Source organism: Mastomys coucha, unplaced genomic scaffold, assembly GCF_008632895.1.
Source record: "Mastomys coucha isolate ucsf_1 unplaced genomic scaffold, UCSF_Mcou_1 pScaffold15, whole genome shotgun sequence".
Classification (NCBI taxonomy): Eukaryota; Metazoa; Chordata; class Mammalia; order Rodentia; family Muridae; genus Mastomys; species Mastomys coucha.
Genome location: NW_022196897.1, coordinates 141,943,135 through 141,958,253, shown reverse-complemented (window position 1 = coordinate 141,958,253; position 15,119 = coordinate 141,943,135). Strand labels below are relative to the sequence as shown.

Sequence of the window (15,119 nt, the reverse complement as noted above, 5' to 3'; positions counted from 1 at the left end):
AACAAACTGATGTCATCTGAGAGGAGGGAATCTCATTTGAGAAAAAGCCTGTGGGGGCATCTTCTTAATTAGTGATTGATGGGAGAGGGCTTAGCTCCTCATGGATGGAGACAATCCAGGGCTGGTAGTCTTTGGTTCTATTTTTTTTTAAATGGCAGGCTGAGAAATCCATGAGGAGCAAGCCAGTAGACAGAACTCCATGGCCTCTATGGGTGAAGTAAGCGCTTTCCTCCCCAAGCCGCTTCTGATCATGGTGTTTCATCACAGCAATAGTAACCCTGAGGCAGCTCTCTAGTTACTTCTTTCTGGTCATGGTATTTTATCACTGTGATAGTAAGAAAGCCACAGCAATGCCCTGGAGGCCTCCTAGGCTAGCGTGGACCAGACTGAGATCTTCTCTTCTCCATTCCTACCTATCCCAGTTCCCGTCCTATTGACGCTCAGGCTCCTTGGCATTCTGCAGACAGTACAGGCAGAGTTCTGTGCTGACCACAGGGACCTTATCCCCACACTTCTCAGCCTCCGTCCTTCCCCAACCATGACCTCCAGGCCTGCCCTCCTATGTGTTTGACTACAGGGAAGGGATTGCTGAACCTGCTGGGTGAGTCCAGTGAGTCATGGACAACACAGGTGGGCAGAAGGGCAAGCAGGCAGCCTGAGAGCCAGTGGCACTCTGACCATGGCTCTAACTGTGTGTGTGAGGCACCTAACAGGGCTGCCGGGCATCCATGACCGACAAGTGAGGCTCTGCTTTCGAGGTGAGACTTGTGTGAATGGTCTAAGTCTTTTTAGAGTTGGGAAGTTCTACATTCTTCATTCCCTAGACCTCCAACTTAGATCCTGGTCAGCTGTCTCTAACCTGTCTCCCTTTTCCCTGGCTTCTACTTCTTTCCTATGTTCTACCTTTCTTTAAGTGTGAGAGGGAACTAGACAGTGGGACAAGGCAGGGGAGGGGAGGTAAATGATTGTGTATATGTGTAGGGGCTGATAAATGACTAGTTTCATTTTTGAGCAGGCTTTACCCAGAAAACAAGGAAAATTCACTGTGGCCGAGAAGCAGACGTTGGTGAGGTCGGTAGAGCTGGTTCTTTTCCGGGTGCATCCTGGGGCCGAAGGGCTCGTTCCTGGGCTTGGAAGGTGTGAATCTCAGGTTGGAGAGTTCAGACCTGATTGGAGATGTCACTCTCAAAATTAGTTCTTGATTGGCAATCAGACCCATATCAGCCCTAGATTGACACGAAATTCACATTGGAGGAATTTGTTCCAGGTTTTCGAGATCAGTCCTAGAGGTAGCCTCATGTTTGGGCCATTGAGGACAGACTCTGGATTAGGTGTGAGGACCAGTCAGCCTGGCACCTGGTATCATGAATATCTTCTCTTTTTTTGTTGTTGTTTTTGTTTTTGTTTTCGAGACAGTGTTTCTCTGTATAGCCCTGGCTGTCCTGGAACTCACTCTGTAGATCAGGCTGGCCTCGAACTCAGAAATCCGCCCACCTCTGCCTCCCAAGTGCTGGGATTAAAGGCATGCTTCACCACGCCCCACTCATGAACATTTTCTTGTTCCTAGCTGTTTCGTTGGCCCCACTATGGATCTCCACTGGCTGGGGAGAATCTGTCTGTGCAGGTGGTCAACTGTAGCCGCGTGTTCAGCCCCAGGTGAGGAGAACTGGAAGAAGCCAGGTGATGGCTTGATGTCATCACCTGGTTCAGTCTTTTGCTCCATGTCATTCTTCTAGGCCCCTGGGGACCCTGGTGATCTCTCTGCAGCAGCTGCAGAGCGCTGGGCATTTGGTGCTGAGGGAAGCTCTGGTGGATGAGAGACTTCGGGTATCCCCGGTAAGTGCCACCAACCTAACTTAGCAACCCCAGATGCCTCCAGACAGAGGGTTTGAATTAATGCAGAGGAAGACCCGAGCCAGACAGGAGCAGGGACAAGTACCTGGCCCAGCTTCGGCTCTGTTTGCAGCCGCTGCCTGAGTCTACAAGGATCAGAAGCAGGCTCATTTCTGAGTCCTAGGAGTGTGGTGTGTGTACTGTTGTTCCTTGGGTCTGGGGTAGGCTCACTTGGTTTCTTATAGGAGACAATGGTGTAGCTGATAGGGTTTTCCTGGTATTTCATAGAAGGTCATATATCCTTAGAAGAGTTGGACCTGGCTTCAAATCATAGTTCTGCCTCTTCCCATTGGTGTACTTGAAAGAGTTATTAGCATCTCTAAGCTGTCTCCTCATTTACATAATGGCCAGTCAGTCTTACACTTGACTCTTTTTTTTCATTCACTCATTGGTTGAGTTAAAGGATGATGTTGAGCAAAACTAGATAAAGATTTGCTTTGTTGAAGCCCACTAGCTGCATGGGGGAGGGGTGTGTGTGTGTTAAAAATTAAGCAAGCATCAATCCACCCAAGACAAAGTAGGCTTGCCACCATGAGTGTTACAGAAGAGCCGGTACAGAGCTGTGATACGGGGTGGCCTGAAGACTTTCCCTGGGAAAACTATGCCTGTACTCAGATCTGAAGGTGATGGGCATTAAGTAGAAGGGAAAACGTTCAGACAGAAGAACCTAAAAACGTAAAATGCCAGTGTGCTGATATGGGAAGTTGGGACGCAGAGTAGGGCAGAAACCTAGAAGGATCTGGAACTGGAAAAGCTATGGGGAGCAGGCCAAAGAGCCAAGAACAGTGAAAGAACAGGATGGGGAGGTGACGCGCCCTGCTGTTGTCTGAGTGTTTGCTTTTGTATATTTCTAGCTTAGGTTTGTTTTCAGTGCTGCTGAGCCCAAACGCAAGCCTTTCTGAATGCTGGCCAAACACTCGGCCAACTGAGCTGTGCCCCAGCCTCAACTCTATCTCCATGGTTTATAGCTGAGTGTGGTAGCACATAGCTTTAATCCAGGCAAAAGCAGAGGCAGAGGCAGAGGCAGAGGAAAGACGCAGAGAGAGGCAGAGAGGCAGAGAGAGGCAGAGGCAGAGAGACAGAGAGGCAGAGGCAGAGGCAGAGAAGCAGAGAGGCAGAGAGGCAGAGAGGCAGAGAGGCAGACTCAGATGGATCTCCATAAGTTCAAGGCTAGCTAGGGCTACACAGTAAAACCCTTTCTCAAAAAAGTTCATTTTAAACATTTATTATTTTATTTTTTGTTAAAATTTATTTATTCATGTATTTTATGTATATGTATGTGTCTGTACTGCATGTACACCTGCGTGGCTGGGGAGGGAATCAATCCCATTACAGATGGTTGTGAGTCATCATGTGAGAGCTGGGAAGTGAACCCTGGGTCCTCTGGAAAAGCAGCCAGTGCTCTTAACACCTGAGCCATGTCTCCAGTCCTTTAAACATTTCATTTCTTATGTGTACATGAGCCTTTGTGTACAAGTTAGAGGACACCTTCTGGGAGTTAGGTGGGAGTTGGTTCTCTTCCTCCATTGAATAGGTTCTGGGCGTCAAACTCAAGTTGTCAGTCTTGGCAGCAAACATCCTTCAAGCTACTAAGCCTATTTGCCGCTAGTTCTCAAGAAGGTTGTGAATATCTACAACATGATATTCTTTAATAATTCTATGAGAATTTAATAGGGTGTATTTAATCATATTCAGCTCCCAACTCTTCCCATGCCTTCTCTCCACCCTCACCTCCCTACCCACCCAACTGTGATTTTTCTGTATTTTTCACCCCTTGATAAAGTCAGTTTGTGTCATCCAGCTGCTCTTGGGAGCAGGGCCTGCCTTGGAGTATAGCCAACCTCCCAGGGGGTCATCATTAAAGAAAGCTGCCTCGGCTTCTAGCAGCAGTGCAGAAGGCTGTGAATGCTAACATTACTATACTCGGACAGGAACGTGCTACTGCAGAAGTATACAGGGAGACTCTCTATTAAAGATGGTGTGTAAGGGCTGGAGAGATGGCTCAGCGGGTAAGAGCACTGACTGCTCTTCCAGAGGTCCTGAATTCAATTCCCAGCAACCATATGGTGGCTCACGACCATCTGTAATGGAATCTGATGTCCTCTTCTGGTGTGTCTGAAGACTGCAACAGTGAACTCACATATATAAAATAAATAAGTCTTTAAAAAAAAAAAAAAGATGGTGTGTAAGGTGTTGGTACTTCTTAGCCCCGTGTCAGTTTGAGGGCACCAATGGGTGCCATATTTGGTTTTAGATCCACGTGGAGCTTGACCTGAAGTATCAGCCCCCTGAGGGAGCTGCTGGAACCTGGGCAGAGGAGGACTTTGGGACACCCGTTCGAGACAGGTAATCATCCAGTAACCTATGCAAGGCCTGGTGTCCCTAGATGAAACTGGCCCTGAAGAGAGAGCATCCGTGTCCACCCTGGATCTGCGGGGCGCTGTGATCTCAGCACTCTGTAGTCGCATCTTATCCTTTCTGTTCTCCCTCCCAGCTTAGAGTTGATCATCCCCAATGTGGGCTTCCAGGACATGGAGTAAGTATGTGGGGCGAGAGGGAACAGCCAGGGTCAGTTTGGGGATGAAGAGCCTGTGACCTGATTTAGTTCTAGAGTCTGAGATTCAGATGAATGAGCTATAGGGTCTGCGGTCAATCCTTGCATCAAGACTGGGTTCTGAAGTTAGACAGATCTCAGGATTAAGCAGAGTTGGTCCAAAGCTGGGTGTGGTCGTGCACCCCTTTAGTCCCCCAGCATTTGGAAGGCAGAGGCGGTCAGATCACTGTAAGCTTAAAGCCAGTATGGTCTACAAATCAACTTCCAGACCTCCGGGGCTACACAGTAACACCCTGTCTCAGAAAAACAAACCAAAACAAAAAAGAGTTAGTCCCAGGATAAGTGGGGGTCAATCTGAAGGTTAAAGGTCAGTTCTAACATAAAGCAATGGCAAGAGATGCCCAGCAGCAGGTCACAGGTCCTATGAGGCCTTTCCTCTCAGGCCTGGGGAGGCCCAGCTGGAGCGTCGGGCAGTGGCTCTGGGCCGCAGGCTAGCTCGGAGTCTAGGGACACAAGACGATGAAGAGAATGAGCTGGAGCTGGAACTGGAGCTGGACGAACCCGACGTGGAGATCTCTGGGGTGGTGTTCAGCCCCCTCAAAAGGTAGTGTACTGGCATGTTCCTGGTCTCACACCCTGTCACTGAGTCAGTTTTCCCTCACACACATAAGCCACACCCATCCATCCACACCAGGGTACCGGAAAGGGTGGATACCTGGGCATCAAAGGTCATTCACTTACTTGTACAGACTGCCACTTTCAAAGTCACTTACAGTGGCTCACACCCATTTGTAAGGGAATTTGATAAGGACAGGTTGTGTCTGTGGTCCCTGTCAGTGGTACAGCGCTTAGCACAGTGTGGCCACGGAGCAGGTCTCAACTACCTTTTGTTCAGAGCTCCAAGAGTGAGTCGAATTCTGGATGTAGGTCTGAGAAGGAGGTAGAGCAAGGCATTCTGACTCCTCATCCCAGCGGCTGAGCATCTATCTGTATGTGTGGGTGGGAGAGGAGGGAGGAGCAGAGCTGACCCTATACTTCTTTACAGCCGTGCCCTGGGCTTGCCCCGGGGAGACCCCTTCAAGGTGTGCAAAGCCCAGGACTTCCAGGTATGACTCTCAGGCCATATTCTAACTCTTGTGGAATCTCACAGGGGGTCTCTCCCCTTACCCAGGCAGCTCTGACTTTCTTTCCTCTCTTTGTTCCATTCCTTACCTAGGTGGGGATCACAGTGCTTGAGGCCCAGAAACTGGTAGGAGTCAATATTAACCCCTATGTGGCTGTTCGCGTGGGGGATCAGCGCCGAGTGACTGCAACACTGCGTGGAACCAATTGCCCCTTCTACAATGAGGTGAGGCGCCACCAAGGAAGAGGGCGGGCCTGAGAGAGTGGGAGGGATCCAGAGAGACCTGTCTCCTGGAGAGGGCGGGGCCAGGATGCAAAGGTTCTGCAGTTTGAGCCAGGGGAGTCATCCCAGGCAAAGAGTGTGTAGGTACCTTTTAGGAAAGGGACCACAGGGGCGGTGGTGGCGCAGCACTTTAATCCCAGGCATTTGGGAGGCAGAGGCAGGCGGATTTCTGAGTTCGAGGCCAGCCTGGTCTACAGAGTGAGTTCCAGGACAGCTGGAACAGAGAAACCCTGTCTCGAAAAACCAAAAAAAAAAAAAAAAAAAAGAATTCGGGGCGAGCTGAATGAGCCTTTCGTGCCTAACCTCCTCTCGCTGCTCCAACCTTTCTCATCCCACTACCCAGTACTTCTTGTTCGAATTTCATGAGACTCGGCTCCATCTTCAAGACTTGCTGCTGGAGATAACTGTGAGTGGGAAAGCAGATTCATGTCAGGAAAGGGAGGTACCCAGCTGGGCATTTGGGTGACTGAGGCAGGAAAATCGCCATGAGTTCAAGGCCCAGCCAGGGCTATAGACCTGAGAGTCAAAAGGTGGGCAGGGAGAAAGAAAGATGACAAAGCACCAGGACTAACCCTTCTCTCCCCAGGCTTTCCACTCGAAGACTCTCCCGTTTATGGCCACCAGGATAGGAACATTCAGGATGGACTTGGGGATGGCCTTGGACCAGCCAGGTATTGAACCCCTCCTCTCACTGAAACTTACTTGTAAGAACAAATTAACTGAGCTCTGGGCAGTGTACTAACTTCAAAGACAGAGACAGCGGTCTTTTCTGAATGCTGACCTTTCTAGGTGAGGTGGTCCTCTCTGCACGAAACAGGACGTGTTGCCCCAAACCCAGCCGTTGTCCAACGTCCTAAATCTGTGTCCCTTAGATGTCTCCTCGATCTCTGTCCTCTTCCTCTGTCCTTAGATGGCCACTTCCACCAAAAGTGGGCTCCTTTGCATGACCCCCGTGACACCCGCGCCGGAACCAAGGGCTTCGTTAAGATCACCCTGTCTGTGAGGGCACGTGGGGACCTTCCCCTTCCACCACCACACCCATGCCCAGGGACCAGTTCCGACATAGAGAAGTAAGCTGGGCTGTGGAGGGAGGAGAAAATTGGATGAGGCATGGCCTGGCGGCGGAGAGAGAAGTAGAGGGGCTCAGACTCCAGCTTTACTCCTCACTTTGGCTCCTCCTAGGAATCTACTCCTGCCACATGGGGTGCAGGCTGAGAGGCCATGGGCACGGCTGCGAGTCCGTGTGTACCGCGCAGAGGGGCTTCCCACGGTGCGCACCGGGCTGCTGGGCAGTCTGGCCCGTGCCCTGCATGACCAACATGTCCTCCTGGACCCGTATGTACGGGTGAACTTCCTGGGGCAGCAGGTCAGTCACTCCTATGCCCCGTGCTGCAGCTAGGGTCTTTTAAAAAGTATTTATTTATTTACTTTTTTTATAAAGTATCTTTAAAAAAGATATATCTATTTATTTCATGTATATGAGTACACTGTCATTGTCTTCAGACACAGCAGAAGAGGGCATCGGATCCCATTACAGACGGTTGTGAGCCACCATGTGGTTGCTGGGAATTGAACTCAGGACCTCTGGAAGAACAGTCAGTGCTCTTAACCACTGAGCTATCTCTCCAGCCCAAAGTATTTATTTATTAATGATAATCATTATCTACTCATTTAGAGACAAGGTTGTGCTATGTAGCCCTGATACTCAGAGATCTGTTTGGTAGGATTACAGGGATGTGCCACAATGATTGGCTTCTTATTGTTGTTGCCTATTTGTTTTTCAAGATAGGGTTTCTTTGTGTACAGCCTCAGCTGTCCTGGAACTCACTGTGTTCAAGGCTGGCCCCGAACTCAGAGATCTGCCTGCTTCTGCCTCCCAAGACTATTTTTATTCTTAGTTATGTATGCATGAATATCTCTGTGGAGTTAAGAGCACATGAGGATAGGTGCTCATGGAGGCCAGAAGAAGGTGTCAGACGTCACCTACAGCCAGAGTCACAAGTGTTTGTGAGCTGCTGGGTGAGTGGAGGGGGAACCAAACTCCCTCATGGAAGAGTAGAACTCACACTTGACCTTAACCACTGAGCCATCTCTCCGGCTATTTTGTGTATGTGTGTGGTGCTCTGAGTGCCATGGCATATGTGTGAAAGTCAGAGGACAACCCATAGGAAGGACAACAGTATAGGACCTAGGGATCAAACTCAGGTCATCAGGTTGATATCAAGCGCCATCACCTGCTGAGCCATCTTTTAGGATCCACACTGACCCCCTCCGCCTGACTTGGCCTTCAGGGTGAGACTTCGGTTCGAGGAGAGGAGACAGCACCTGAGTGGAACGAGCAGTTGAGCTTCGTGGAACTCTTCCCACCTCTAACACGCAGCCTACGCCTGCAGCTGTGTGACGATGCACCTCTTGTGGATGTGGCACTCGCCACACACGTGCTAGACCTGAGGCAGATCTCGAACTCGGGTCGTGCAGGTGAGCACGTCTGGTCCACGCAGGGCCCTGTCTGCCATGGCTCACATCAGCTCCTCAGAGCAGATCTCATCCTTAGAACACAGGTGGCCCAGGGAGGACCCATCACCCCACAAAACCTAACTGTTCTAAACCAGTTCTGTTCTTAACTGTTCTTAAGCACAAAGGCCCCTCCAGTCAAGCCTCGCAGGGAAGTGATCACTCTGAAGTGATCCCCCAAACCTTTACCACAACACCAGTACTTCCACCCCAACCTCATCTCCTCCCTTAAGCCTAGTGAGGTCCTCTGCCTCTGTTATCACCTACTCCCTTCAGAAAGAACCGAGCCCTGCCTTCTCTTCCCACCCCAGCACCTGGGGGATACAAGGGTGTACAGTTCAGAACAGTACCCATTTATTCTGTGCTCCCCTCCAAATCCTGTTCTTGTCCCCCTACAGCGGGGTTTAACCCCACTTTCGGTCCAGCCTGGGTGCCCCTCTATGGCTCGCTCCCCAGCGGCAGGTTCCGGGATGGTCTTCAACATCTCAACGAAGGCCTTGGGGAAGGCATTTGGTTCCGGGGTCGGCTTCTGGTAGCTGTGTCCATGGATGTGTTCGAAGGCAGAGTCGAACCTAAATCCTCCCAGACCATACAAGGGTCCAGATTGTCCCGGCTCACTGGGAGGAAGAAAAAGAAGAAGGAGAAGACCGGGCGGGGTCACACCCCAGCTGGCATTTTGCAGCCTGCCAATGCCAGCACCAGCGAGGATGTGCCTGAGATCCCGAGTGCAATGGAGGTGGAGGTGGAGGAGCTGCTGCCTCTGCCAGAGGTAGGGGCTGGAGTCACCCTCAGCGTCAGGCATGATGCTGTTTTCAATGTGGAGACTTGGATGAAGAATTCCATGTATGTGCATACGTGTGCTGGTGTATCTAAACATGGTATATATTGAGGGGGTCAGGTCTCTGGGGGAAGCTATCAGGGCCAGAAATGGAGGTAAGGTGCAGAGCCTCCTGGACCTTAGTTTTGATGTCTCTATGTAGGCATGTGACCAAGCAGAACAGACTGCTCCTCTAGAGGGTGGGAGCTGACCCCGGGCTCACTCTCTTTCCCAGAATGCCCTGGCATCCTTCGAAGATTTCCTGCTTTTCGGGGTGCTCTTTGAGGCCACCATGATCGACCCTTCACTGGCCAAGAAGGCCATCAGCCTGGAGATTTCCATCGGTGTGTGACCTAGATGAGCCCGAAAAGTCACCGGATTGGGAGTGGTCCCTTGTTTCAGACACTAGGCCATGGGAAGGGGTGTTCACTTCAGGGATAGTGGTGGCTTCTGCTCTAGTGAGGGAGGGGCTGTGGAGGGAAGTGCCTGACCTTCATCCTGATGCCCTGATCCTCAATGCGGTGCAGGTCAAGCAGGCCGCCGGGAAGAGCAGTTGGGCCAAGGATCAAGGGCTGATGAGGGATCTGAAGACAGCACACTGGAATCTCGGCCTCTCTTGGAATCTGAGGACAGAGAGGCAGGGCAGGAGGAGCAAGAGTTGTTGGGGACACCTGCTCAGTGGCCTGAACCTGTGGATGGCAATGGGTAAGTGACACAGGTCACTTGAGGAGGGGTTAAATGGGTCCTCGAGCAATCAAGATGTCCCCAAGCCTCTCTCTTCTCTCGGTTTGGCCAGGCCATATCTCTGCTTGCCTCTGCGTCACCGAAAGCCCTGCCTACATGTTTGGAGCCGCTGGGAGGACTATACTTGGCGCCTGCATAGCAGCAACAGTGTGTGCAAAGTGGCTGAGAGGCTGGTGAGAGCAAGATGGCATCGAAAGGGAAAGGCCCAGGATGCAAGAGACCGAGGCTTCTGAACACGCTCCAAAGGAGAGGCTTAATGAGGCAGAGCTGATAACCTGTTGACGCAAGGCTGGGAAATGGTGGACAAAGCTCGAAGTTTCTAGGCAAACTGAGGGAAACAAAGTTGTGGGAGCCGGGTAGAGTGGAGACAGAAGGGGGCCAGGGAATCAGAACCAGAATCCAATGAGGGACCATCAGGAGAAGGGTATGCATGGGTGGGGTATGGGCCAGGGACTCTCGAGACTGACTTCTCTTGGAGCCCACACAGGACCATGGCCTTCAGGAGGTTGAGAAGATGCAGCGCAGATCGGGGCCGGGTGCCTGCACACGACTCAAGCAGACTCTAGAAGAGCTGGTGGCTGGCAGCAGGTGAGCTGAGAGTCAGCCATAGAGCTGCCTACTTGTGGCCAGTTTCAGGATGGGAGAGAGATTCATGGTGACTGTCTAGACCCAGGGTAGTTTCAAGCTGTGTTTGTCCGGCACCTTCAGAAGAATGAGAAGGCGAGGTGCCCACATCAAGGGAGCTCAGTAGAACTCACAGGGCATTGGGCTTCTTGAGGCTTCTCTTGCCTCCTATTGCACAAGGAAAGTAAAACTCCACTTAGTTTAGGCTTCTATTGCTGCAACAAGACAGGATGATCAAAAAGCAAACTGAAGAGGAAAGGGTTTATTCACCTTACACTTCCGCATCGCTGTTCATTGAAAGACCTCAGCCCAGGAACTCAACCAAGGCAGAATCCTGGAGGCAGGAGCTGCCGCAGAGTCTACTGGCTTGCTGCCCCTGGCTTGCTCAGCCTGCTTCTCTGTAGAACCCAGGACCAGCAGCCCAGGGACGGCACCACCCACAGTGGGCTAGGCCCTCCTCCACTGATCACTGATTGAGAAAATGACTTACAGCTTGATCTCATGGAGGCACTTCCTCCTCCTCCTCTGAAGACTCTAGCTTGTGTCAAGTTGCCACAGAACTAACCAGTAAACCTGCCCTTCTCCACCCGGTCTGTACCTAGTCGGCTTCTGCACGCATGCGGTGGTCCTACTTGCTGATACAGGGAGGATGTGCTGCTTCCTCAGCAGCACCTCTGTGATACTGAGTTACCCTATCGCCTCCTGCATAAGTAGCTCTGCTGGCATCTGTCTCTCCTGCATCCTTACCTGGTCCTTTCTCAGTCACCAGTTGCTGCTCTAACCGCACGAACGAGTCCTAGTTGCTTCCGTCTTTCATCTGCACTTCCATGAATCCAACCACCTGCTCCAGGCGCTAGGGTTCCTTTCTGACACTTTTCTCAAGAGCTTCCTCTCTATTCATATCATTCTATATCATTGTAATGGCCATGGTTTCTTCTCTGAGTGGCAGGGGAGAACCACTGAAGGTCTGGAAATTCTCGTTTATAATTTTAGAAAGGATGAGTTGGGGGGAGAGAGGGTGTGAAATAGAAGACAGGCTTTGTAATGTTTAGATGCCAGGATATGAATAGAGTGATGCTGTGGAGATGGCGTGAATGGGCTCAGGAGCTGTGGATGCAGCTCACTTGACAGAGTGATTGCCTAGCATGCACCAAGCCTTGAGTTCTGACTCCAGCATTGTGATAATGAGGCATGGTGGTGCATGCTTGTAATTCCAGCACTTGGGAGGTAGAGGCAGGAGGATCAGAAGGTCAAGTTCAAGGTCAACCTCAGCTTGAGACCAGTGTGGCAACATACATGAGATCATTGCCTATAAGTAAATAAATAAATAAATAAATACCTGAGCAGTGGTGGCCATGCCTTTAACACCAATACTCAGGAGGCAGAAGCAGATAGATCTCTGTGAGTTTGAGACCAGCCCGCTCTAGAGAATGAGTTCCAGGAGCTACACAGAGAAACCATGTCTCAAAAAACCAAACCAAACCAACAATAAAAGGCCAGGGGAGTGAATTCAAGAAAAAATTTGTAGTTGGATATATCAGCGCAACCCAGCACAGCACACAGCCCAGCACAGCCCAGCACAACACACAGCCCAGCACAGCCCAGCACAGCCCAGCACAGCACAGCATACAGCACAGCACAGCACAGCACAACACACAGCACAGCACAGCACAGCATAGCACAGCACAGCACAGCACAGCATAGCACAGCACACAGCACAGCACAGCCCAGCACACAGCACAGCACAGCACAGCACAGCTCAGCACAGCACAGCACAGTACAGCACAGCACAGCCCAGCACAGCACAGCACAGCACAGCACAGCACAGCACACAGCACAGCACAGCACAGCACAGCACATAGCACAGCACAGCACAGCACAGCACAGCCCAGCACAGCACAGCACAGCACAGCACAGCACAGCACACAGCACAGCACAGCACAGCACAGCACAGTACAGAGCAGCACAGGTGGCTAAGTGACAAAAAGGAGGAGATGTGTGACGTCACAAAGGACCTCCAAAACTTTAAGAACTGTGTCTGTCACTTTTCTCATTGCTATAAAAAGATACCTCTCAAAACAAAATGGCTTAAGGAAGGAGGAGCTTGTTTTGGCTCACAGTTTTAGGGTTACAGTCCATTACAGCGGGAAAAGCAGTCCAGCAAGTGCGGGACACAGATGTTCACACTGCATCTATAGTCAGGAAGCAGGGAGTGAGAATGCTTCGGGCTCAGCTCGCTCTTTCCATTTTTTTCAACCCAGAGATTCGGCCCATGAGATGGGGGTCACCTACAGTTCTGGTGGGTCTTCCCAGGGAAATTAACCCAACCTAGAAAACCTCTCACAAACATGCTCGAGGGGCTTGTTTCCTTGGCAACTGCAGAACCTGTCCAGGTGATGGTCAACATTAACCATCCCAGCTTGCCTGGCGGTGTAGACCGGGCTATTAGCTAAGCTGTGGGAGAGAAGGTGTGAGGGAGGAAGAGTGTTGGGAGCTTATTTCTGGAGATGTTAGCTAGCCTTGAAAGTGGACATACATCTAGTAGACAGGCAGCAAGGTGAACTGAGTTCTGGGAGGATTATTTGCACGAAATGCAAATTTACATTATGTTGATGAGGTTGGACATTTCTAGAGCCCAGATCTCTTTCGATCTGAAGATCTGCAGAGACTCAGGCATGACAACAGGACCGAGGCATCACAGTCAGAGGCTCGGGATGCTCACTTCTCCATCCATATCTGAGCCTGGGGACACAGTAGAGCCTACTCCTTCCAGAAACACTGCCGTTGACTTCTATAGCACTCGGAGCTTTCTACCTGAATAGCCTGCTCACTCCTGTCACCACATACACACACGAGATAGGGCCTCACTGAATAGCTGTAGTGGGAAATGTGTATATAATTTGTAGCGGGTCCCTGCAGGCAGGGAAACAACCCAAGAAGAGACAAGAATGAAACCTGATTGCTGGACAGTGGTGGCACACGCCTTTAATCCCAGTACTTGGGAGGCAGAGGCAGGCGGATTTCTGAGTTCAAGGCCAGCCTGGTCTACAGAGTGAGTTCCAGGACAGCCAGGGCTACACAGAGAAACCCTGTATCAAAAACCAAAAAAGAAAGAAAGAAAGAGAGAAAGAAAGAAAGAAAGAAAGAAAGAAAGAAAGAAAGAAAGAAAGAAAGAAAGAAAGAAAGAAACCTGATTCACCTGATTTTCAGATACTGGTGCTGGCCTGGGGCTTTTGTATTCATTTACTTTAGCCATTTTTGAGCACAGCGTAATGTTGGGGGAAAAAGGTTTTTTGATAACTCAGTCCCAGGAGGACAACAAATTTAAGACATATTTACCATTGAGAACTTTTGCAAAGTACATCTGGCTTCTTTCACAGAGATGAGTATTGTTGATTCAGAGATAGGTAGCCATAATGCCTGTGGGTGTCAGGATTGTCCTGGGCCTAAGGTAGCATAGGAGTGAGTCACTTTGGCTGTTGTAAAGTGCAAGTGGTGTCTCATATTAGGATGGGTTTTATGACAATGTTCAAGGTTTTAGGGGAAAGGACCTGGGATAAGTAAAACATAAATTCTGGGAGATATGGGCAGAGCCTCACTCAGCAGGCAGCAAATGATTACTGGGTGGTTTAACTATACCCATCCCAGCCTTCCAAGAGGACCAGCTAAGCAGCTCATTCCACGGAAGAGGCAAGCTATGTGTTAACCTTCCTGGCATCTCCAGCGCTTCTCTATATGCATAAGAACATCTTACTTTCTACATAATTTATGGAGGAGCAGAGACAAGTGTGACACAGGGTTGTCCTTGATGGGACAGGTACATTTGATGAGGTTAGAGATAATGGACCAGACGTGTAGAGCCTTTTAGTCCATTTTTAGGGTTTTATATCTTACCCTTAGATAGGTAACTGCAGTGGAGCAACATAGATGGGAAAGTGTTGAGAGTCTTCTGGGTACTTTTGAGAATGCTCTATGCAGGGAGGCTGAGAACAGCAGCCAGTGTAGTGAGGAGGTGTCTGCCATGATCCTGTGTGTGAAAGAAACCTAGACTGGGTGATCCAGCAGCCAATGTAGTGAGGAGGCATCTGCCATGATTCTGTGTGAGAAAGAAACCTAGACTGGGTGATCCAGCAGCCACTGTAGTGAGGAGGCATCTGCCATGATCCTGTGTGAGAAAGAAACCTAGACTGGGTGATCCAGCAGCCAGTGTAGTGAGGAGGCATCTGCCGTGATCCTGTGTGAGAAAGAAACCTAGACTGGGTGGTCCTGGTAAAAGATGGGAGAAGGGGCCAGGTGCTGGATGCTAGCGTAGGCATGCATGTGCTGGACATTAAACAGCCTCGCATGCACAAAGCTGTGCTCTACTGCTGAGGCTTGTACCCATCCCGGCTCTGGGTTTATAAGAAAGAATGTAAATAATTTAGTGAAAGATAAAGGTAACAATTGAAAATTTGACTTCTGGGCTGGTGAGATGGCTCAGCGGGGAAGAGCACTGACTGTTCTTCGGAAGGTTATGAGTTCAAATCCCAGCAACCACATGGTGGCTCACAACCACCCATAATGAGATC

At 50.3% G+C, this 15,119-nt stretch overlaps 1 protein-coding gene across 1 annotated transcript in view; it reads left to right on the top strand.

Moving 5' to 3' along the window:
- Window positions 1-621: 621 nt before the first annotated feature.
- The window catches only part of LOC116091256 (fer-1-like protein 4), a 36,256-nt gene continuing 21,758 nt past the window's right edge, over window positions 622-15,119 (top strand). The window contains exons 1-19 of the mRNA XM_031372463.1: window positions 622-758; window positions 1,016-1,071; window positions 1,568-1,656; window positions 1,737-1,836; window positions 4,148-4,239; window positions 4,388-4,429; window positions 4,890-5,051; window positions 5,493-5,553; window positions 5,664-5,795; window positions 6,196-6,258; window positions 6,439-6,523; window positions 6,763-6,922; window positions 7,035-7,218; window positions 8,144-8,330; window positions 8,765-9,135; window positions 9,419-9,527; window positions 9,711-9,888; window positions 9,980-10,100; window positions 10,415-10,515. Of these exons, the coding sequence (XP_031228323.1) occupies window positions 680-758; window positions 1,016-1,071; window positions 1,568-1,656; window positions 1,737-1,836; window positions 4,148-4,239; window positions 4,388-4,429; window positions 4,890-5,051; window positions 5,493-5,553; window positions 5,664-5,795; window positions 6,196-6,258; window positions 6,439-6,523; window positions 6,763-6,922; window positions 7,035-7,218; window positions 8,144-8,330; window positions 8,765-9,135; window positions 9,419-9,527; window positions 9,711-9,888; window positions 9,980-10,100; window positions 10,415-10,515 (2,372 nt within the window). The 5' untranslated portion in view covers window positions 622-679. The remainder of the gene's footprint in view (window positions 759-1,015; window positions 1,072-1,567; window positions 1,657-1,736; window positions 1,837-4,147; window positions 4,240-4,387; window positions 4,430-4,889; window positions 5,052-5,492; window positions 5,554-5,663; window positions 5,796-6,195; window positions 6,259-6,438; window positions 6,524-6,762; window positions 6,923-7,034; window positions 7,219-8,143; window positions 8,331-8,764; window positions 9,136-9,418; window positions 9,528-9,710; window positions 9,889-9,979; window positions 10,101-10,414; window positions 10,516-15,119) is intronic.